The sequence below is a fragment of the Abramis brama genome (genome assembly GCF_963993115.1).
Source record: "Abramis brama genome assembly, chromosome: 17".
Taxonomy (NCBI): domain Eukaryota; kingdom Metazoa; phylum Chordata; class Actinopteri; order Cypriniformes; family Leuciscidae; genus Abramis; species Abramis brama.
Genome location: NC_139979.1, coordinates 11,630,967 through 11,656,720, shown reverse-complemented (window position 1 = coordinate 11,656,720; position 25,754 = coordinate 11,630,967). Strand labels below are relative to the sequence as shown.

General features: G+C 38.7%; 1 protein-coding gene across 2 annotated transcripts in view; it reads right to left on the bottom strand.

The window, feature by feature from the left end:
* The window catches only part of hivep3b (HIVEP zinc finger 3b), a 66,654-nt gene that overhangs the window by 9,036 nt on the left and 31,864 nt on the right, over window positions 1-25,754 (bottom strand). The window contains exons 1-2 of one of the 2 annotated variants that reach the window (XM_084088514.1): window positions 13,991-14,140; window positions 101-4,728 (exon numbers count right to left, since the gene is read on the bottom strand). In XM_084088514.1, coding sequence (XP_083944640.1) covers window positions 101-4,291 — 4,191 coding nt within the window. In that variant the 5' untranslated portion in view covers window positions 4,292-4,728; window positions 13,991-14,140. Of the gene's footprint in view, window positions 1-100; window positions 4,729-13,990; window positions 14,141-25,754 lie in introns of those variants that run through there. The other variant, XM_084088513.1, reaches the window with a different exon arrangement.

The window sequence follows — 25,754 nt, the reverse complement described above, 5'->3', positions numbered from 1 at the left end:
ATGCATGCACTTTCAAACTTTCAATATAATTTTTCGTATATAATTGTATCACTGAGATTTTTTTATATATTTTGAAATGAAAAATTACAGTGATGTTTACCTCTGACACATTGGTCGTTTTGCTGTCAGTATGAACCAGCTTGTCAGCCGTTGGTGTAGGAGCTGTAGCCATAGTGTATGTTTCAGCACTATGTTTCTGTTTGGAGCGCAGCAGAGAAAGTAATATTTTGGTGGACAAGCCAGGTATATTGGGGTTATGCATGCTTACACTCCATGAGGAATAGACAGAAGTTGAATTTCTATGTGCAGATGGGGTGGGCTTTGTGTAATTCAGATAGCACCAGCTGACAGATGTAGTTGTATGCAAACTGGGGTAAGAGGGTTCCACAGATCTCTCAGGACTTGTTACCCTTGGAGTGTACCGGTGTCCTGCCTCTTTCCTTCCCTCCTCCTTTATGTTTTCAGTTTTCTGTTGGGATAAGTCCTGCTTGCTAAACTTTTCAGTTTCTATTACTTCTCTTGGATCGTTGTCCCTCCCTGCTGTCTCCATGGTTAGCCTCTGCTTGTTTTTTCCCTGACACACCTCCTGAGATTTCTTGTCACATTTGTTATCATCATCTTCATTGTCATCCTCTTCTTTCTCCTCCTCCTCCTCTTTCACCCGTTTTTGGTGCCGCTGTGCCTCTAAACTGAGTTCTAGACTACCTGCAGGTGACAGCATTCGCTTACTTCCTCCAGCAACGAGCTGCCCAGAGCAGTCATCAGATGAAGTTCCAGCTCCATGCTCAGGAGGCAGCGGCAAGGGAATATAGTTTTTGGGAATAGGTGAGGGAAGCCTAAGGTAAGATCTTTGAAGCTTGTCTTCCTCTAGCTTACCCATGACAACCATAGCTGTGCAGCAGACTGGATGTTGCGTTGTGGCTAAAATTTGTGAGATGGTTGTATACATGGCACTAGCATAGGTGGGAATTTGAGTCTGTAAGCGCACAGGCACAACAAGAGACACCACTGGCACAAGCTGTTGAAGGCAAGGAGCAATCACAGGATGGGGACTGTGGCGAATAGCTAGCTGCTGTTGTGAATGACCGGGACTATGCAAGGAGGAAGGTGATGACCTAGACTCCCTGAAAAGAGGCCCTGAGGGGACCTGAATAGTCAGACCACCTGGCATGGGAAAGCAAACATCCTGAGCAACATCACTTGATTGTAGTGGGAAAAAAGTGGTGAGTGGCTGAAGGGGTAGTCCAAGGTGTTCTACATACTCTATGGGTCTTGGATGTAGCAGAGGTGCCTCACTGTGAAGGAAAGCTTGCTGAAACATCTGGGTGGAAACAACCGCAGAAATTGCTGTAGTGACTGGGAGGAATCTTGTGAGCTGACTTGGAGAACAAAAATCAGGGTTTGCTTGTTGTAGGGGGAAAACGGCTGGTGGGAGGGCAAGAGGAGATTGAAAAAGCTGCAAGGTCTTCCCAATATGCTCCGAGCTAAGCCTAGAGGCCCTGCCTCCCATTCTATGCTCTGTGATTGTGAATGGAGGATGAACTGGGTAGGACTGGCAAACAGCTGAGACACCAGGTTTAGTAGATGGCTCCTCCTGGTCAGGCTCACCAAGGGTTCCGTGCTTCACCAAGAGACATTTCCTTCTCTCCTTCCAAGTAGCAGAAGTACGCTCTAGAGAGAGGGAGCCATAGTCAAATGACTTACTTCTTGTTTCTTCTACATGTGCATGGTGTGAAGGACTTGCAGATGCTTGTTCAGATGTTGAACGGCGCATCTCTCTGTGAGAATGATGGTGCTGATGGAGACTTGATGGAACGGTCAGCATGTGAGACCCTTGGGAGCTCCAGGTACCACTTAGCATCTCAGAATCTGGCCTTCCTGATTCTTCAAAGGATGCAGATCGACTGGCGGCATGGGCAACATTGCTCTCTTGGCTTGGGCTATGTGGCAAGGATACTGACTCAAAGCTAGATTCTCCTGATGATTGGGTTGCCTCGGCCAAACGGAGGCGCTTCTTCTTTGGCGGTAGCTTCTCTGCAGGGAGCTGAGACAGACTTTGGCTACGCTGAGGCCACTGGAATTCCTCCACCTTCTCTGGTTCTTTTAAGATGTACGTGTTCACTGGATGAGAGACTGTCTCTGTATCTGGCTCCTCTGTAACCAGAATTTCTGGCACTTGAATGTTGGGTTGACGGATTAACCGTGATGTGAAGGTTGGTTTTGGCTCCTGTGATGGCTCATGTTCTGGCTCTGCTTCCTGATTTGCCATTGAGATGTTTTCCTGTTTTTCAAAGGATCTGGTATGCTGGATAACAGAAATTTCTTTCCATTGACTCCTCCCTTCTAGTTCACTCTGTGAAAGACCACAAGGTGCGCCCTGATTATCAATACTGCCTAGCATCAATGGAGGCTGGGAACTGAATGACACAGCTGTTGGACCTGGACTGGGAGGGTCTTCCTCAAGACTTTCCTCTTTTTTTTTCCTCTTGCGCACAGCCATGGCCATGGCTTTGAACTTGTAGCTCATAATCTGTGGCTGATTCTCAATAAAAGAACTGCCTTCCTCACGCAGGCCGTGCGGAGATTTACTCATACATGCTAATCTGTGTTCTGCGTAACAGTCATGCTTCTTCAAGCGAGCATCAGACATTTCACTTTCATAAAGGTGGAATTCCTTTTCTTGCTGTTTTCCTGATTCAGTTTCTTTCAAACTAGAAGAAGGATCTGCATTGTCTATAATGAGGTCCACCCCAACTGCCACCTCAATAGCAGGCTGGCGTCGTAACATACGATGATGTGGCCCAGTCCTCATTTCAGCTGCTATGGCCTGCTGATCATCAAAAGAATGACTGAGATGAAAGTTGTGTGAAGGTGTATCTGAAGTATTACCCGAAGATGGCACTGATTGACTCCTATAGAGAAGAGCACTGGAGCTCTGACCAGCCAAAGTTTCTGTTTGAGCCAAGTATGAGCCAGGTAATTCACCAGCAAAACTACCAGGAATAAGTTGAACAGCAGAGCCACAAGAGCCTGGGGCATCCGCTTTAACACAGGGTTCTTTGGGTGAAGAGAACTTGACTGACTCAATGCTACTTCTTCTAGAGAGCGAGGAACGTCTTGGCTTGACACTATCAATTTCACTTGTATCCACCACAGCTTCATTTATAGTGATTAGATTGGTTATATGCTCAATGACTTGTGTCTTAGGAACAGGGAAAGGGATTGATTTTTCCTGTTGACCTGAAGATGACGATAATTGCAGTTGTTGATGTGGAATTCTTTGTTGTTGTCCTAGTCGTCCATACTTTCCTAAAATTATCTCAGCATATGTTTTAGCACTGGCATTTGGCGGGCTCACTTGGGAGAGCTCAGCACTCCCAGAACTGGAAAAATAGCCAGATTCTGTGCTCCCCTTACTACCAGGACCCAGGGAGGATCGGGTTTCATCTGAAGATGTTCTGGGAGCTCGCTTCCTCTCGCTTAGCCTCATTGCTAGCCTTTGCTTGACTGCCTGTGAATCCTCAGTTTGGGGACTCTCTTCTATGAATGACAATTCCACTTTGCAACTTTTTTTCAGAGTTGGCCTACCATGTGAGGTAGATGGTTGGTGTTGCCCTGTCTCATCCTCAGAACCTGTACTCTCTCCTTCTGTACCCTCTTCTTGATCATCTCCCAATGCTCCACCTTCTGGCTCAATAAAACTGGTCTCTTCACGACTCGAGGCCATGCCTGCTTTTATTCGATGTGCATGAGATTTGCGGTGTTTATACAGGTTGCTTTTGGTCTTAAAGGAGAAGCCACATGGAACACATGGATAGGGTCTCTCTCCTGTGTGGGATCGGATGTGTTTTTGGAGGACGCTAGGCTTTGCACAAGGACGGCCACAGTATGTGCACACATATTTCCCTGGTTTTTGGGGTTTGCGTTCTCGTCTACATGGGGTGGCTTCCTGTACTTCAACACTAGGCAGAGATTGAGTTTGATGAACATTATGAATCTGGGGAGATGGTTCTTCCAGGGCAGTACAGCTGCTTCGTGAAGGACCAGGTACTTCTGAAAGCTGCCAAGATAACCCACTCGCCTGTGACTGATGCTGCTGCTTCTGCCTTTGGAGCATTTCAAAGCGTTTTGGCTGCCTGTGTTGAAGGCGGCCATGTGATCCATGGACAGATTGCGAGGTAGCTTGTTGCTGTAAATGAGGCAGCTGTGCTGCTAACAGAGACTCTGACAATGGCTGCTGTTGCCCACCAGACCGCTCCACATCGGTCGACTGCTTTTCCTCTGCCTCCATAGGATGTGGGGAGGAGGCCTCAAGGATGCTATGGGAATGCTACTTTGAGCAACAATCTGATAAACATCATTGCATCAATACTCTTCCGATAGGAAAAAGTCTTTACACTCGCTTTAGGGGGCTAATTGTATTATGCCATAATTAATGTAAGATACCGGATAGTATCTTAACTGACAAAGCCATAATTAAGCAGTGTCAGTATGCAGCCGCCATAAATGTGAGTGCTGGTTGTGTACTAAATGTCTCCTCTCCTGTTCACAAACAGGCTTGGTGAAATTCATCATTATGTGTCTTTTGGGCTGATGCCTGGCAATGGGGCTTGACAAAGAATGTCTCAAGATGCTTTTGAGGCACTTTCTCTGCTGACACGTGAATAATTATTCAAGACCTATTTGTCTCCCGTCTTCAGCTTGTCACATGTTAGAACTTCACTAGCCCTGCAGAGGCACAGAAACATAAAAGAAGTGGTTAGTTGTTATAATAAACAGTATTGAGTAAGCTACTGTATACAAAAATGCTAAGCTAAGCTAAGCTAACAACTACTGCTACTAATTTTTAAACGATTTCTGAAAAGAGAGATTAATTTGCAAATCATATATCCATATTTCTGATTCTAAACTTCTAAGGAAAGAATACTGGAGACATACTTTTTTTTACAATATTCAAATGGACAATAAAACAAGCTACTTAATTGATGATAAAAGCTTTGAAAGTAAAAATCTACATGATTTTATAATAATAATAATAATAATAATAATAATAATAATAACACCACCACACTCCCACCCTTACCACCTTGCTGTCACAAAATCTTTCAGAATTCTACTGAAATGTTAAAAACACAAAATCCAAACAACACCAATGAAAAACACTAAATTCTGAGCTCTGAGATTGATAGTCTGAACAAAGCAAAGCTCTAACTGTAAAGTGATCCAAGCTGATGTAGAGCCAGTGGTTTCAAAATGATCTTATAAGCATAAACAAGGAAATTGCTAAATTTCATTGACCTATAGTATTTCTTTTAAACTTCCAAGCTGTTCCTTGCACACACAATATGAGACTAGACATCTAACCGTAGCTTTGTAAAAAGCGGTTGTGGCAAGTTGTTGTCATCCTTTCGGCAAAAACAAAAACAGGAATGAATAATAAAAAAACATAGATTAGAAGCTGATTTTGTCTATGTACATAAATCATACAAGAGACTATAAGACATCAGAAGTGCTAGGGAGGGACCATCTCTTAAGTGTACTTCATAAATTAACATTGTGCTTAAAACTGGTCTAATTCCTTACTTGAGGGACAAAACACTTGCACCTTAATCTATTAACATGATGTCTTGAAATGCACTCATAAATAGCATTGATGTTTATCTGCCAGAGGGAGTTCAATGAGCAAATTAGACCATATATTTTAGGCTACATTTTCAGATGGAAAACAAATCCATAAAAAGTAGTTTGTATAGTTTATTTTTTAACATTTTGCGATTTCTTAGCAAAAGAAAGAAATTGTCAGAAAATATGGTCATTATTTTTTATATATATAATTCAGCGTTTGAGTTTCTGATTAAACTGGCAAATATATTTTTCTAAATTAGTATTTGAGTCGTGTTGAGTTCTTTTCCAGATAAAATATCTTCAAGTTTATCCCATCATTTTTAACATTTTGTGAGATTTATGCTTTAATGAGTTTGCCAGTGAGGTAAAAAAAAAAAAACTTAATTCAGTATATATTTATATTAGTAGCTTACACAATTTTACTTCCAGTAAATTTATCATATTTAAATATTAGGATTTTTAATTATTTTTTCTGGAAAACATTTTCCTTACATATTTTCCATATATTCAAAAAAAAAAAAAAAAAACCTTGTGGAAAAGGCAGTGTTCACTGTGGAAAAGGCAGTGAGCAGAAACAAAAAGAAAGAAAAAAAAAGAAAAAACTTGACAGATTCTTGACTGAGTTTGCTTTCTTAAACAGCTGCTGCTGCTGGCTGAGTGATGCGCAACAATTTAATGAGCTTTCTCTGAGTAGAGGTAGGCTTTGGTTACACAGTGTTTTATCAACAGCAAGCAATTATTGAAGATACAACAACACTAAGACCTTCATCATTATCATGACATAGGTACATATTTGACTGCAAAAGGACTGAACCACACATTTATAATGAACGCATCCGATTTGCACAGGTTTATTATTGTGATTGGGGCGTGCAGTGCATTATAGAATTACACTGCTTGATTGCTGGAATTTTCATCTGGATTGATACATACAGATGTAAACTAGAAGGGCACAGAGACAGACAAATGTAGACAGGAGAGGAGACAGTGTTGTTATCACTCCATAATGGATGTCCAAACGTCAAAGATCAGTGCGAGAACCAGCCTAATGACCTCTGACACGGTACTGATGTGGCTCTTAAACAGGGCGATTAAGAGGGTTTCGGATGGGAAGAGCACTATGTGAATTATTCATTGCTGTCTATGCACAATGCACTGGACTAGGAGATGCCCAGGCATTACAGCATTTTCAAGTAGTCTATAGGAAATACTGAAAGGAAGTTCACACAGGCTCACACACACACACACACACACACACACACACACACACACACCTCGAATCACTCAGATCAGATTAGTCATATTTTCATAATTCATATAACTGAAAAAAATTATTAATTTTGTTTACTAATGATTAATTGAAATACAATTCAAGTTTATTTCTATAGTGCTTTTCACAATACATAGTTTCAAAGCAGCTTTACATAAAACGGTTGTTTCAATGTTACATTCAGGAAGTTATCGACCAGAGATGAGTGTCAAAGTAATGTCCATATGCCAGTAATAAACAGCTATAATATGTTATGTGGTTAGATAACATCATGTAATGAATGATCAATCCCACTTGCAAACTAAAATTGCAAATATATACGGTGCACAATGGAAATGATCTGCATTAGAAAAGTGACCTAAAGCCAACAGGAACTGGCAATTTCCGACTTTATTCCATATCAGGAAATAAGTATTGTATTAATTGAATATTTGCTTGATTATGTCTAATCTCACTTGAATTGTAATGATGATAACTGGCACAACAGACAGATAATGAATCTGTGACATAATAAAAAAAAAAAAGTGGAAGTGAAGGGCTTGGACTGTGCTTAGCAGAAAAAGAAAAAAAATACAAATGATGCTGGAACTTGAATATTGGAAATCCCCCAAAACATTTGCACTACTTTTTGTAACAGGCTCATGTAACATCAAGAATAGAGAGAGAGAGAGAGAGAGAGAGAGAGAGAGAGAGAGAGAGAGAGAGAGAGAGAGAGAGAGAGAGAGAGAGAGAGAGAGAGAGAGAGAGAGAGAGAGAGAGAGAGAGAGAGAGAGAGAGAGAGAGAGAGAGAGAGAGAACAAAAACCAGACAGAGGTCAAGTGAAGAATGAACTGAAGGCACAAGGAGAATGTGACAAAAGATGATGCAAGATCCTTATTCTCTCGCTCTCTCTCTCAAACATATGGAGGAAGAGGGAGTATCGAACAGCTGGGACGTCCTCAAACTGACATCCAGACCCTGCTGTACTGACACTTCGCAACTTCCTGTTATGTAATTTACATTCATGAAAAAGTTAGTATAAAAATAAAGTAAAAGAAGATAAAATAAAATGACAATTAACTTTCACTTAAACAATGAGATGTATTATTTTCACTAGTCTAAGGGGCCATTTACACAACACCGTTTTCAACAAAAAACTGTTGAACTTTTGCAACTTTTGGGCCTGAATTTATTTTTTTATTTTTTTTTGAAAATGGGTTTCAAAGTGCAGGCTTACAATACAATTACAATACACTATATTGTCTCCATGTAAAGTACAAAAAAGTACAAGGGAGACGTCATGAAACCAGTCAAAGAACCAGTGAGCAGTTCTTAAAAGAACAATTTTCTTTTTCTAAGTGTGAAGAACATTTTTTAAAAAATCGAAAGAACCTTTTATGGATTGAAAAGGTTCTGTGAATGTTAAAGGTTCTTCACTGAATCATAGATGCCAATAAAGAACCTTTATATTTAAAAGAGTAGCAACCAGCTAACAAATCCCTATAGCACACAACACACTACAATAATGATAGTTTTGGCCCGGCAGTCACCCGTCACATTTTCTTAAAGGGTTAGATCACCCAAAAATGAAAATTCAGTCATTCACCGTCATATGTTGTATTAATATCAAACGCAACTAACACTTTGACGCTTCAAAAAGTTCATAAAGGGACTGTAAAACTAATTCATATGTACTGAGAGGATTAGTCCAATTTTTTTCTGAAGAGACTTGCTTTAATTTACAGATTTGATTTAGGCTTTTATTCACGTATAAACCAATATAAACGCACACAGCAGATACGGTAAATGGAAGCTCAAGCAAGTTCGCTTGACATGCGAGAACCAATGAGGTTCATTCTCGTGTTTGGCAGCAAGTTTTGAGCTTACGCAAGAACCAATGAGGTCTGTATTCGCGCTACAAGCAAACTTATGGTTGCGCTTCTGTTTATGTTCACTGATCAATGTTTATATGTAAATAAAAGCCTAAATTCAATCTGGTTACCATACAAAGGGATCAAATCTCTTCTAAACCGCTCGATTCATATGGATTAGTTTTATGATCTCTTTATGAACTTTTTAAAGCGGCAAAGTGGTAGTTGCGTGGACTGTCAATGGAGGGACAGACATTTCTCAGATTTCATTAAAATATCTCAATTTATGTTTCAAAAAAGTCTTGCGGGTTCGGAATGACATGAGGGAGAGTAGATGATGACATTTTTATTTTTGGGTGAACTAACCCTTTGTAGTTAGTATTAATCTTGAACAAATGTTTAAACACAGAAAATTGCTCTGAAATTCAAGGGAAATGTTTCATTTAGGTTTGGTTTCACTTTCAAGATTTGCTGACATGGTAATCTGATCTGAATCATGTATCATGGATGAACTAGTAAACCAGCCCTCGTATGCAAGTCTCACACATTGCGCAGAGAATGTAAAATGAGTGTGCTTGAGTATATGAAATAACAAAAACGTCAAGCCATCTCTTAGAATAGCCCACAGAAGCTTACAGACAGGAGTGGAAAAACACATTTTAAAGCTCTCCCATCTTTTTGCCTTTTTTTCTCTGCCTCCTGCTGTCCTAGTGACAACTCGCCAGATTTGATAACAGAAATGTCACCTTGTTCGTCGTATGTTAATTGCACCACCAAAAATGATATAAATATCTCCCGACTGGACGTGGTCGGCTCGGTTTTAGTGGTTTCCAGGTGAGCTGACCCTGCTGCTGTGAAAAAAATAGGTTCTTTAATGGAGTTGAGAGTAGATTCAAGGACTCTAGAGGCCACATGGCAGCTTGTCAAGACTGTAGTAAATAAGGAGACCAAGGAGCTAATTTTGTCTAATGCTTGTATAATTACAATATAAAATTGATGGCAGTGTTCTGGCTTTTAAGTGTTAATAATAATCCAATCATTCTGTATAAGAAATATTATTCATTGTCTTCATCATGTCAGGTCCATTAAAATGGTGTTTTTTTATTATTAGTTGAGCAGAATGACGGATAAAGAGTTTGTGCTTCTCTTTCCAGCTTTACTCTTGGCAACCTGGCTCCGGTTCCCATGGAGACAGTCCTACAGCTAGCCGCGGCAGATGGAGGGTGAGCTGGAGGTCTAAATTTGTCCCCCAGCATCCTATCTGAGTGTAGTGGCACGCCGGCAAGAGGAAGTAGATAAACAGGCTGACCTCCGCACGCCAGTGGCAGCATCTCATGACCCCACGTGTCCCCTTGCTGAGACCTCAACATGTTCATCAAAGACAAACCGGAGGAAGCGGTGCCGCTGGCCCGTACAGCCAGAAGGCCCCTCCTGAATGTCACGCCGCAGGAGTCATAGGCACACCTCACCACCCCGCCTGTACTGGCACAAACATCAACATTCAGCAAAGATCATGGGGGGAAAGACATCACGACCCCTCTGAACCGTGCTGGTTATCGTCCCTGTCCAACACACAGGAAACATACCTTCCTTGCGAAGGGATAATCACTAGTGACTTGCTCAATTATGTGCCAGAAACAGCTATGTTTACAGAGCAATGGGCAGCTGATATGAATATCATTTGCTTATGCAAAACAGTCAGCTAACGCAATCTATTTATGTATAGTCGACTGTAAAAGCATAGAATTACACCTTGTGACTGTTTTTAGAACAAGGACCTCACATGGATGTCCACATGCCCACACCCTGTCGCAGGCCTGCTGTCTGTTGGCTCGGGGAAGTTTGTGCTTGTGTGGAAACTGTGATTGAATTACCACAAAAAAAAGTGTTTGCTCTAAATCTGAACAAAGACATGAGCTTTCCAATTTTGTGTCCAAAATCAAAGCTGAATTTGGATAAAGGAGTAGAACAAATGAATTATGATAATGATTTAAGATAATTAAAAAGAGAAAAGGAACAAATGCATTAATAGCCATGTAATACAAAAAAAAAAAAAAAAAAAAAATATATATATATATATATATATATATATATATATATATATATATATATATATATATATATATATATATATATATTTATATTATTATATAAATTATTTTTTATGTTTTTGTTTAAATATTTTTATTCAGCAAGGACACATTAAATTGCTCAAAAGTGACAGTAAAGCCATCAAAGTATCTTGACAATTTTTTTTAATCAGTTTCCACAAAAACATTAAGCAGCAAAACTGTTTTCAACATTGATAATAATAAGAAATGTTTCTTAAGCATCAAATCATAATATAATGATTTCTGGAGGATCATGTGACACTAAAGAAAAATTCAGCTTTGCTATCACAGGAATAAATTACATTTTAAAATGTATTAAAATAGAAAACAGTTATTTTAAAGTGTAATAAAATTTTCACAATATTTGTTTTATTTTGCTCAAATAAATGCAGCCTCCGCGAGCATGTGAGACTTTTAAAAAACCTTACCGACTCCAAACTTTTGAATAATAGAGTACATAGCCTATATGGTGGTATTTTAAATTAGCCTATCTGTTCAGGTTTTAGAGTTTCACAGTCCTCCATCCCTTATATACATTTCAAAGCAGCTACTTTTAAATGTTAGGGAAGGATACAAGCCCAAGTCATGTCACATTTATTTATATAGCGCTTTATACAATTCAGACTGTTTTAAAGCAGCTCCACAGTAATCAACAAGAAAATAGTATTAATGTTGCAACAGAGCCTTAAAATTTGGGGCTACACTTATAAAGCACTAACCCCCCCCGAATAACTCTATGAACTATTTGGTTTACCTCACAGATGTTCAGATGCTTACAGACAGACTTGTGAACGGGAGTTCAAGAGGCTCTTTGTGTTTACTTTGATTAAGGAGCAACCAGGGCAAATCAGGTCAGCAGGTCTTCAGTTTCACCAGCCCAAGGTGCTTGTTTCTGAGCAGGTATGCGTATCAGCAAAAAAGCACAAGCCATGCTGGATATGTTTTTGTTGTTGTTGTTGTTGTTTTTGTTCAGCCTCACCTTATTTAGAACAGAAATGAACAATTTTAAATGAATAGTTTACCAAATAATTTAAATTCTGTGAATATGTACTAACATTTTAAGCTACAAATACGTATTTCCTGATGCTTTCAAGCTTAAAAAAATTATGTAAAGGCACTATAAAAGTTCTATTCAATTAAATTCAAGTTTTTTTGTATAGCACTTCTCATAACACATATTGTTTTAAAAGCAGTTTCACAGATAATACATGTTTTAATGTTACTTGTGCACTTCCAGATCTTCTGAAGTCCAGGTAGCTTTGTATGAAGAACAAACCAAAAATGTTGTTATTATTAACAAAGTCTTAACATCTGTCCTAGCATTTATTCGGTGCATTCATAAAAGATCAAAAGAGATGCTGAGATGTCTGATTCATGAATCATTCAGTCTAAATGGCTCATTCACAAATTGGATTGATATGGCTCACCGACTGGTATGGATTGATATGGCTATGACTTCAGAAGACTTGAAACAGTACAGAAGTCATATGGACCACTTTTATCATACCTTTATGGTGATTTTAATCCTTTTCAAAGCTTAAAAGCTTCATTGCACATTCCTTGCAATTGTATAAAAAAATTGTCTACAAAAGGTCTAATTTTTCATTCTATATGTAAAAAAGAGAGTCATGCCAGTTTAGAACAACTGAGTAAATATAGAATTTTCATTTTTAGAAGAACTACTTCTTTAAAAAGATGTAGACTGGTAAAAAATATGATAAAAATCGTAATAAAAATAATCGAAATAAAAAAAAAGATACTAAATGACACATGCCTACTTCAAGCGTACTGCTAAACACGGCCACTCAGGGCTTCCATAGTAACCCGAGACAAAGAATGAGAAAGATGAGCTGTGCGAGTTTCATTCATTTACATTCACAGAGGAACTAGTGGAACGGCTCAGTCTTCCAAGCCACCCACAACATCGTGTTCACGGGCCCGTCAATCACCTCACCCTTCAGGCTTTCATAGCACAGGGCTGATAGGAAAATTCCGCCCACATCAGGAAGTGAATCAAGCCGAGTCTCTAACGGGGAGCGACGGTGAATCAGATGGCCCCCAGAACTCTAACAAGCGCACGGGCCGCCCCACACAGCCGCCGCTGAGCGCTCTGATATGATTAGTCATACTCTGGCTGCGTTTCTGAGCTTCTTTATTCCCTCGTTACCGCCACCTCTCAGGTCTCTCCTGACTTTAACCTTCCAAAATCAAAGCAGCGTTAATGAGGAAGCCTCTCTGGGCTTTTCAGAAGTGCACTTTACCTGTAATACACATCTTCTTCCTGATGGAGAGATTCCCTAACTAAGACATGGAATATGAAGGCCTTGGACACCACAAAGAGCTCTAGCTGGCCAGATTTGACACACTAGCACGGAGTTCAAGAAGCAATGTTTCTCGCCCCTAAAGATCATACAACTCACACAGCCTCAGGCGGCTTCAACTCAGCAGGTTCTTACAACTGAAATGATTAGTTAACTGAAAATAGTTAAGAATAACAGCTCAAAAACACTTTAAAAGCTAGTTTATGAGCCGTAGAACCGATTACATGTGAGACAAATGAAATCTTTGTTTACAGAATGACTGAGTCATTTGTGACACATTTCCCTCCTGTATGTACAGTTCATGTGAAAACACCGCAAAAAAGTCTTTATCGCAAAATGTTCTTAGTCAGTATTTAAAAATTTTCTGTAAAATAATCATTAAGATGATCAATTACGCAAGTAAAATATATAATATTATATATTAGTGCTGTCAAATGTATTAATCATGATTAATCGCATATAGCATGTGTTATAACAGTTTGTTTAAAAAATATATGTATATACACAAATTACTTTAATTTACTCACATTAATGCCATTTCAAACCTGATTAAATCTGTTTCAAGATATATAATCTTGTCTTAAATTGACTAGAGAAACAAAACAACATAAGATACTATCTTGTTTTAAAGATATTTTGATATATTTACTGGAAAACGAAAAGAAAAAAAACATTTACAAAATGCTTTTTGCAGTGCACACACACACACACACATACACTCAGTCCTGTGTAACGTAACTCAGATGCCACATATACACAAAATGTGATGACATCAAATTTAAACGCAGTTAACAAAAACAGTCAAATACTCACTGTGAAAGCTGATCCCCTTATGTCTTTTAATTCCAGTTAGTGTCCGTTCTCCACACATAACGGAGCATACAGTCGAATAGAAGGGAGGCAGTGCCGTCCATTACCTGAGGAGTTCTGCCACCTCATACTGCTGAAGCATGAATGAAAGCCACCAAACTACACGGCGGATATGAATGTTTGTGTGTGAGTGGGTGTACTTTTGTGAAGTGAGTGAGGGGGAGGAGGGTGAAGAGGGGAGAAAGACAGAGAGAGATGGGAGGGGGAGAGTAAGAGTGAGAAACACAAGGAGTACGAAAGCGAGTGGGTGTGAGAGAGACATGGAGACACATGGCGGGAACGAGGTGGCAGAAAAGGTTGTGTGAATGAATAGAAAAACAGGCTTCTCTTCTGTGTACAAGGACAGCCAGGAGCGTTCTCGTTGTGATAGCCAATGATGCAATCTGGCTTTGTCAGTTGGTCAAGTACTTCATTACAGGGCCATGAACTCCAGAGACACTGATGGGGACACGTCTCCTCTTCAGTATTCAGAATAGTGGACTAATTGATTGAACGAATCTTAAAGGTTTACTTTTAGTACCAGCAAATCTTAAATATTTGGTTATATTCATGGCTTATTCGTATTTTAAATTCACAAATAAAACATGGATTATTGAGACGTACAGCAAAAGATGATTTCTTACATAATTTATCTGTCATTCCCTTTTAAAATAGCCACATATAACTTAAACTGGAATCAGAAATGATAAAGAAATGTTAACAACTATACCATTTAAGTTTGTTTTAAACACCTTTAAAACAGTTTTAAAAATTTTTTTTTTTTTAAATGATTTATAAATAAATTTATATATACATTACCGTTCAAAAGTTTGGTGTCAGTTAGATTTTTTAACTATTTTCTCTCTTATGCTCACCAAAAAAAAACAAAAAAACATTAATATTAGGAAACATTATTACAATTTAAAATAACTTTTTAGTATTATTTGAAAATGGAACATATTCGAGTGATTGAAAAGTTGAATTCAGTATCACATCAGAGGTAATTCTAATATACTGGTTTGATTCTCAATAAATATTTCTTATTATTGGTAAAAAATGTTGTGCTGCTTAATTTTTTTTAATTATTAAATATTATAAAAAAAATATTAAATTTAATATTTATTTATTTATTTAATGTTTTATTTGTATAGGGACAGATACAATAAACATAGATAAAACTGTGACAACAGCCATCCAATGTGTGTATCATAGTGCTTAGCTAAAGCTAATTTGCAACTCTTGTCCCTAGAAGGGCTTTTATAAATTAGTTACAACAGCAAACAAATCCCAAAAGAAAAGTTGAGGGAAAAAAAGAAGAAAAAAAGAATGTTTAGTGCACAACTGTCAGGTCACCTCAGTTCGGCCTTCTTAACATCTACTGTTCAACTGAAAAGCTCAGCATATTTGGATGATGACATCATGACGACAGCATGATCCCACAGTTGAGCACTCCACCCAGTCAACGGTGGAAGCACATACGAGTATGTGAACGTGTACAAGTAAGCATCTACCACTAAGAATTAGAACAGATTTTGAGTTAGAAAATATGCTCTAAAACTTTGGAAGTAGTTCATAGATATTGAGAGCTACTATGATTTTGGGAAAAGCAGAGTCTGATATACAGTACTGTACGAACGAATCAAAGAAAGCTACATACCATAACTGACAGAAAAATACAGTCCAGCTCTCAAATATTAAAACAATTAACTTTTAGTTGTCCACACATATCCACAGGTGCACATGCTGGATATTTCACAACAGCTCTGAGTGTGAATGGAGGTCACAGTTATAGGAAATTCCTCCAGGAATGTGAGCTGCGGCACACAAATGTTCCTGTTGCACAAACAGAGAGCTGTGATGATGCATTGTGGGCCGATAAATAAACACACTCCAAAATGGGGCTTTCCCAGTGAACGGATGACATGAGCACTAAGAATCATGGGAGAATTGAACTGTTTTCCTCTTGATGCCAACAGCACTGAACACACTCTTTATTAAATGTGGTTTTATCAACAGGTTCTTTCCTGATTCTTGATTTAAAATGCATGCCACCACGTTCTATTCTGGTTTACCAAACTACCAAATAGTAAAAAAAAAAAAAGAAAAAAAAAAGTAAGTAGCCTGCAGAGGTGAATCAAAATCTAATTAGAAAGTATGGAAATGAACAGCTTTAGAATTTTGATCTCCCCTTTTGTTTTCTACAGAAAGGGTCATAAATTTCAAACTATAGGGACTAATAATGACAAAGATATTTAAAATGAAGCAGCAAAATATGTAGCTAATATGAAACTTTTTCATAAAATAAGCTCTTAAAGAACTAAACAAAAAGATTCCAATCAACTTTCATTGAAATATTTGACATGCACCATATATTTTATATAAAAATGGCATCGTATAAGGTCAAATTTGGATCCTGGAATTGATTTTGATGGACGTAATTGCTCCTAAAGACAAAAGATAACATCTTCCTACACAATTTTACTGTTTGTTTTATCTTCCTCGTTTCTTTCTCTCTCTCTCTCTCTGTTTTATCAATCATCCTAAATGATTGTGTGACCTTCAGCGTCATGTGGAGTAGGGCAGTGTTTGTGGCCCTGGGGCCGTGCGTGTATTGTGTCCGACTGAATGTGATCTTTGTGGCGATGGTCAGCCTATTTAGAAGGGGAGGGGGGGCTGTGGCCAGGCATTGCCCATACTGTAGCCCTCTGGGAGGGGAACTCACATTTCCGTCATCTCTTTGTCTTCTGTTTTTCCAAAAAGAGATGGGACAACAGAGGCTCTGTAAATCTGATCAACAGGGCAAGTGCTATACAACAATGGCATGACGGATTGTCTTGTTAGAGCGAAATCTCCATTACTACAGCATACAAAGAGAACTAGGCCAGTGTCCTTGGACCTTGTCAGCAAATACAAGATACAATAAAATAAAATAAAAACTGCACTGAAATTAGAAAATGATCCAGACTGTCAATACCAGATCAAACCAAAAATAACTGGATATCATGAAAGCCAGAGATTACATACGAAAGTTACGAAACGAAAGTAGGTTTAGAGTCATCAGTGTTCTTTCTATAAACTGAAACTGTTTCAGCCTGAGGATCCTCATAGTTGAGGCATCTGTATAAACATGAAAGAGTGCATGCGTTAGGACCACTACCTTACCCGGTGTGTTTGCTTCTCACAACCTTGAACGCCAAGAATTCAATGGAGTAGCATGACGACACAACAAAGATTCTGCTTTGTCAGCCCTCATGCTAGGGCCTTGATGGTGCCAAGGCGTTTTTATGTAATTGTTCAGAGGCGTCTCAGAGGGGGCACTTTTGGCCATTTCTCAAATATTCACGCTCCCCTAACCCAAAGTGCGAGCAATAGTAATTACGTAGCAAGCACTACTACTAAAAAATAGCTTTGTGTGGCTGCTCAAAATCAGGAATTGCATTTCCTCAAGGTGGAATGACAGAAGCTTGCCATTAGTCTATACCTCCAGGGTGACATCTCCACATGACTCCTGTTTGTTATTCTCATTCAGACTCTTATTCAACTAATGAGTCTTCTCCGGAAATTCAGCTCCAGGCACTAAAGCAACAGTTTAAACAGGTGGGGTCCTGAAAATCTAAGCACGTCAGTTAATTTACAGAAAGAGGACGTGACTCTCAGTTTTAACAATGTGTCCCCTATTCAAAAGCTCAAGTTGCTCTTTAAAAAGACATCAATCTCTTATCAATGCCATTAGATGCATACACATTTAGAGGGATTTAAAAAAAGATTATTGGGCTGAAAATGCTGGCGCTATGGCAAACTTTCCCAGCTTTCTCAGCAAAACACTCACTTCTATTAGTGTGCTCCTGCAGTGGGAGTGATGAGGGGTTGTTTTTAGAGCGAAAGCGATATAGGAGGCCTTTGTCTCCTTGGCTGTCACCAACCAGTCTCTCTCCAGAGGGGAGATGGTTGAAGGTGGGGGACTGGAAATCAAAAATAGCCCGATCCCCAACGATAAAACACCCACACTTGAAAAAGTGAATAACTCGCAGCCAGTGACACTCCCTCACACCCCTGATGGCAAACAGAGATGGTAGTTTGGTTTACAACAAGCATCCACAGTGCCCCTGGTTGTGGCAGTTATGTGCCCCCTAGGTAATTCAACACTATTTTCCACACAGGGTTATGTGTTACAAGTTATACTAGCTAAATCAGGCAATGTGATGCAATGTGTACATATCAAGCTTTACGAGGCACATTTATGTCATTCTGGCCCTATCCTAGACTGTAATTTAAATCAAATTAGCGGTCTTGGACTTTGCAGACAGATGAAATGTATTTTTGCACTGCCACCCACAAAATGAGGACCTATAAAAATGGAAAAGGGAAAAATGGTTTTGCTTGTGAAAATATTTGCACAGGGATTTCAAATGGCAGACCAACTAGACAACACTGTTTTGGAGTTCAGGAAAAGAACAAATCCACAATTCAGCTATTCCTTCATTTATTGGGTGTGATAGACCCATTTACATTTGGCAGATGCTTTTTCCCACAATGATGCTGGTGCAAAACTTGGATTTCTTGAAGTTCAGATCTTCAATTACCCCTACCTAGAAGTGATCTTGCAACTTGTGTAGCTATACTATAGTTAGGGGTGCACATGTAACATAACTGATGCGCATACTAGGTACAAATAAACGATGCGCAGCAGAAAACATGGAGGGAGTACCAACATTTTTGCCATTTTTGGGGACATGGACACGTTTACTTACTGGAGTAGGATTTTTCTCCATCTCTGGTAAGATAGCAATCATGATAATAAGTGTTTTCATTAATTATTAGGGGAACGGATCGCAGTTGATCCGTACGGACCAGGCCCCACTGTTCAGCACGCATGTGATTTGCTGATTAAGTGCTAAGTTTAACCATCATAGAGTGAAAGTTTTTCAGTTGGACAAGTTTTGTCTTGCTAATTTACACATTCAAACAATTTTAAACACGGAAGAAGAGGCAAAAATTGGGACTCGCATGCTGTTATCTGTGAGCACGCAGAGAGAAAGGGAGAGAGGCGCAGTTCAGAGAGCGCTCGAACACCGAATTGTTTCCTATTTCGCTTTTACTTGCGCTTGAATGGACACATACACACAAAATTATGACAAAATACCCATCTCGGCAAGTATTCTCTCGGTTATGTCATAAGTGAATAGTTGAGAAAGAAACCGGATGTGTGTCAGTATATTCGGTCCGTGCATTCTGTCTTAAAGTGACAGCAGCCTAATATCCCTGTGGTTGTCTGTGTCAATGTTAATAAAATGAAATAAAAACATCATCATCATCATCATCATCATCTACCATGGTCAGGAGAAAATAAGATGGTGAGGAGAGCAGTCAGCGGGAAAGTGATGACGACAGCTTGAATGATAAGTGTGCCATGTAAAGTGTGAGTACCAAGCAGCATCTCCAGGTGCTCCCTTGAGAACCAGACCAAAAAGATTGTGTGCACCCCTGACTATAGTAGCTGTTTTTGAGTCTTGAGTCTAACAGTTTTTGAGTTTGTCCCTTTAAATGCAAATGAGCTGCTGCTCCCGGGACAGAGGGCGGAGCTTCAACAGCTTGTATCCTTTTACCTCACACAAACATGCACTGAAAATTTCAAAAACTTTTAGTCAGACAATGATGGAGAGACTCAAGAAGAAGTGACGACATGTAGAATGCAACAGGACGTTTCTGAATGGTTAGTTGATGAATTTATGCAGCTTATGTGTAGTTATCTTCTGTTCCTTTCAATTCCGAGGGCGTTTTAACTCCTACGGTGGCCGTATTATTCCAAGATTAACATGGCTTCCAGTTCGATTTCGCAAAAATTGCGCCTTTAAAACTATTCATCACCTGTGATCCGTCGCAGCACAGATTTATGTCACAAGGTAAACAATACTTTTTCACCATTGACGCGAGGAAAAGTAACGCAAGTTATACTAGAGGTCGTTCTGGCGTTATGCACAACCATGCTATGGTTAGACAAGCAACTATAAAACTTTGAATTTACACAAATAGGCTGAATTACCTGTTGAGAAGAAAGCAGGCAACTTCGGCGTCCGTTTTAAAATCTTTGCTCCTCATGAGCTCTTTCCATCTGGGAAAAGTTACTCCAATATTGACTTTGGTCTTGCTGATTTGCCTGTCGCGTTGACGTTTTAATTCTCTCTTTCGCTTCCTTGGCGACTCTGCTACATGTCCTCGAAAATAGGCATGATCCTCCATCTTCAGCAATCTTTCAAATCTGCCGGCAGTCGCGAGTAATCCCCCCCTCGCATTCGTCACGGTGTCACTAAGTGTAAAACGCGAAAGGCGAAGCTTGAATGCAGGTATGTCCCTCTTTGGCGAATGTATTTTCAAAATGGAGGCGCAACATGGCTGCCGCCATTCGAGCGATTCGCTCGTATGCATTATAAATGGCAGATTTTACGCTTACGAGAATACTTGATTAGTTGGTGGAAGTAATTACACATGAATGAGCTAGGGTTGTGCCGATAGACGATAGTATCGTGTATCGACGATAGACAGAGATATCGCCGATGGCAGATGCCTTTGACGATATCAATACGATAATTGGCTCGTTTTTCCATTAATGTATTAAATCGTTATTATTATTATGAAGCTAGTATAGTTATTAAATTAATTAGGAACTACAATTATATTTGCCTTGCCTAAATTCATAACGACATCACCACATAACCACACTTGCGCCATATCACGCGCGTATGAGGACTCCTCAAAGAAAATGTTTTTAAAACAGACAAAACAAAAACTACATCCCACAACGAAATTTCATTGCAAGGTGATCCATTCACAAATTTTCAAGAGTGCTTTAACAGACGCATAATTTTTATACAGAGCCTAGATGAAGACGCGGCATCGTTGTTCGTCAGTATTTTGTTTCCATAGCACATTAACAAAATATTTAATGACACGAATAACACTAAAAACAATACAATTACAAAATATGAATTATAATAATAATAATATCAATAAAATGAGGCCGCCTAGGCCTAATAAAAGTCTTTAGTTCACGAAGCATCTGTGAAACTCTGCCATCTGTGAAAATCACAAGCAACTTCAAACTTGTTTAACAAGAAATATTCTTCTAATTTTTTCTTTGTCAATAATGTAAGTCCACAAGAGAAATATTCAGCCAGTAAATTAAGATAGTTGCTGTAGCCTACCGTTATCCACCGTCGACTCTGAGAGAACGCGCCGTTAATGCAGCGAAAGCTCAGTCCGTTTCTGCTTTCGTTTTCAGGGATTGAGCGCGTTTACATGCACGTTATTAACTCGATTATGCTGAATAAACTGACAATGCATGTGGTCATGTAAACGCATTAACCCGTTTTCCTTTATCAGAGTCAAGTCATAGGTTTAAGTCGGCGTATAACCGATCGACTTTTAGATTTTTGCCTCTGATTTCTCCTGGCATTTAAAACACCTGCGTTATTGAAGTGCGGTGCGCATGTGAAGTGCATCCAGACAGAGAGAGCACTGGTAGGAGGACATATATCGCAGACTCCGACTCTTTCTTGAATCAAGAAATTAAAACGTGTTCACATCTCGTCAAACAGTCAAAATGCTGCAGATCTGTAACGGCATGAGAGGATAATGTGTGTCCGTAAATTTCCCGCTGACATGTTGAAATACTCCGAGTCAGATACAAGAATGATTAGGATCTTTTTTTTACCTCACTATACCAGGAAATAACCTGATTTAGCCTATTAATAAACACTCCACCTTTGCTAGCAAAATAGAAAAAAGATTCTCATTTAAAACGAAGTAATAAAACAAGCAAATTGATGAGTAAATAAGCAAGTTAATAATCAAATAAGTAAGCCCCGCCCCCTCACGATAATATCGTGTATCGCCGATCTCACAGGCTGACGATAGGACGATATGAAAATGGAGCATATCGCGCAACCCTAGAATGAGCACATATACTTTTGATAGAACAAAGTGTTTTTTGCTAAGAATCAACTTAAAAAGTTACACAGTGTAGCTTTAAAAGAAAATATCGCCCTTTGCTTTGAACTTTGAGCGTTGTAACTTTGCAGATGTTGTTTATGCTCAAACAGCAACATTACAGTTAGAAAAGTGAAATCATAATCAACCACCCCTTTAAAGCACTTACAAACAATAAATAAATACATTTGTGTGTTTATTATTTAAATACGCAAGCATATATTTATAAGTATTTATAAGCACATTTATAAAGTAACTCAGTTATCTCAGCACACAGACAGGTGCCCTAGATACCTCACACTCTCATGACCTAAAGTGAATGAGATCCTGATGGACTACTGCATGCAAGTCCTTTTTGTTTTATGATCGATCAATAAAGCTGCTCTTTGGCTCGGATACGTGATCTGATTATGTCTGTAGAGTAATCCTAATTCTGTGTATAGTCTGCATTGCATTAGAGTGCCAATATCCCTCACAATTCTCTTCACCCAGCTTCAATGAGCTACGCTATACAGAAAAGCAAAGCAGCCAAAAATCCCTCAAAATCATGGGCTTGATTCCAAATTTAAAATACACATGAATCTAGACTGTTCAAACTCAGGTGGCATAGTGCAATACTGCAGCTTGAAGCTCTCATCAGAAGCATGAGTAGGAGTGAAGCTCTCCGGTGTTATGTGTTGTGTAATACAGCACTTGTGCATCCTCCCCTATCATTTACATTACGTTTATGCCTTTGGCAGACACTTCAGTGCATTCAAGATACATTTTATCTGTATGCGTGTCCCCTGGGAATGGAACACATGACCCTGGCATTGCTGTGCTCTACCAGTTTAGCTACAGGAACTACTATCAGCATCTGTAAGTTACAGTTTTGGTTGTATTGTCATGGTTAGGGACATGAAAAAACAGAAAAAAAGAAGAGAGATATAAATGTGAGAAATGTAAAAGGACTAGAGAACACAATGTTCAGAAAACAACCGTAAAAAGAATGGGACATCTGTGAAAGTAGAGGGACAAATTGAGACACATTCTGACAGAAACTTCCAGCTGTCATGGCAACAATCAGAATCTCAAGTTACTTAGCGTAAGAAAAATTAAAGAGAGCAAGGAAGGAGAGAGAGAGAGACAGAAATGAGCATGACATGTCATGGGTAGAGAACATGAGCGCTAAAAATAGAAGGAGGATGTCACACTTTTAGAAGCCGCCCACTCATTTCAAAGCCGACAAGTTTCACTCGTCATTGCGTGGGTAACAAGTCTCAAAGCACAGGGAAACCACAACACACACTCTTCTACACAGCAACAACCTGAACTTGCGGAGACATGACCAGGAAGTGGTCAGTGAGCCAGGAAATGACATTGATGAAAGAGAGGGCATTAAGAATAAAAATGGTTTCACTTGGCCTAGATTAAAAATAAGGGGATCTGAAACTGGCCTGCATAAACTGACTGCTGATCTTTTTGATTGTGAACTCCACTGGTCCTTTTGTATTTTACACATTAACTCCTTTCAAATAAGTAAAAAAAAAAAAAAAAAAAACATCTCTCTTTTCATGTGCCAGTGCCATATTTAAAGACATCAACCTGACCATGATCAGAGAGAAAATTTGACACTGTAAGCACAACAATAGCAAGTCTGATTTCCTGGCACAAGAACAGAGCTTCTCCAACCATGTGTAAAGAAAAACAAACAGCCGAGCTCACTTTTTTGACTAACAGAACAGATTATAAAACCATAATTTGCATGCACTGCCTCCTGTGCATCAAGAGCACTAGACTGACACCGTGTCCTACCTAGATGCGATAAGATTCCAGCGACAAATAATTTGCCGTTCCGATCGGCTCTTTAATATGACCTTGCAACATGCACTCGTCTCAATGAAATGAATGTCTGCATCTGCCAATTAATTTTTATTATTATTATTATTTTTAAATTGAACAAAGATAACAGGGGACATGTATCACACAAAAAAAAAAAATGTAAAAAATAGGATACGGAACTCGAGGTAGAGCAAGGCAAGAAAGTACATTTTCAAACAAGATTCAGTTAGAGATATTCTACTAAAAAAATAATTCATAAAACATTTAAAGCAATAGAAATTAAACATACAATACATCTTTAAAAAATAATAAAAATAAATTACATGAAACAACGAAAAAATATTTGTTGTCATCTTCAGGAAATCAGGAGGTACCATAGGCTAATAAAACCTTTTTTTTTTTTTTTTAACAACAGAGCAGTTTTAGCAGCTTTCTTGTTAGCTGGTTAATAAAGAGAGTCATAGAATAACTTTAAATCAACACAGAAAAGCCTAAAATTGCGCTTAGAACCAGTGACTTTACATTTATGGAGATGAAACTGGCCACATAGAGTCCCAAATCAAAAACAGTACATTCTTTATTTCAAAAATAAAAAGTTTGTTGTATAAGCAAATAACATAAGCCAGGCTACTTCTTTCAGGAACTCCTTTGCATAATCACATAATGAGGTCAACTTTCAATATAGCATTTCCTTTAACATATTTTGTTTCCCCAAAAAACGCCATAATTAACATGGAAAAATAACATGTGTCGCGGCGTTGCATGTAGTTAGGACACGTGTCAGGCCACATCACAAAAATATTCAGTGTAAAGCTGCAATTAACAAGAATGCAGGCCAAAGGAACCTGAATGTGATTGATCTAAAACCCATTGCTGGAACAATATCCTTGTTGGTCCTGGAACAACATATCAAAATGTCAAAAATATATGCAAAAATTATATATTTAGGGGGACCTCAAGGGCACTAATATGCACTCTACAAGGGTAGAGAAGGTACAGTGGGATAGCTTTAGGGTACAGCCCCAGAGACAAGCTAAAGGTACAGATTTTTTTGTCTTTGACAGAGCATCATCATATCAACTTTTAAGGATAGGGTTAGGCTTAGGTTTTGGGTTGGTGTTTGACTTACAGCTGAGGTTAGTGGTTGAACAACATTCTTATCTGGTTGACCATGTTTATATCTATAACTAGCCTACATCTATAAGGGTTGAGTGAACAACATGCTTAAGAGCATTGGGTCAATATGTTATAATGCCTACACACTACTGCTCAAAAGTATGGGGTGAGTAAGTATTTTTTATTTCTTAAAAGTATTTTAAGAAAATGAATACTTTTATTCAGCAAGGATGCAGTAAATTAATAAAAAGTGACAGTAAAGACATTTATAATGTGACTTTCCTTAAAAAAATGTTTAAAAAAATGCATCACAATTTCCACAAAATTAAACAGCACAACTATTTTCAACATTGATGATAATAAGAAATGTTTCAGCATATTAGAATAGGTGTGTTAGGTGAATAGGTGTGTAAGTAACCAATCAGTGTTTGCAGTCGGGGAGGAGTTGAAAACGGACACGTGACGTTGGACACTTTCTGCTTCCCGTAGTGACGTTCGTGCTGTGTTTGCAAAACTTTATCACAGATCAAGTGAATTAAATGCAATATTCATACACTATGTACTGCTTAATACAAGAATAAAGTTCAACATAAGCCCACACTATTTAAATACTGTACCAATGAAGTGGGGTCTATGTTTTTTGATAAACATGACACTATATCACATCTCGACTACATGAAACGAGCTTTTATTGTTAAAAATACAGATTTGTGAGCTTTAGTGGAACTGAAGGTGTCAGAATAAACAAAACACACGTGCAAACTTGCGGTGAATCCAGCCAATCGTGGAACATATGTGTCGTCAC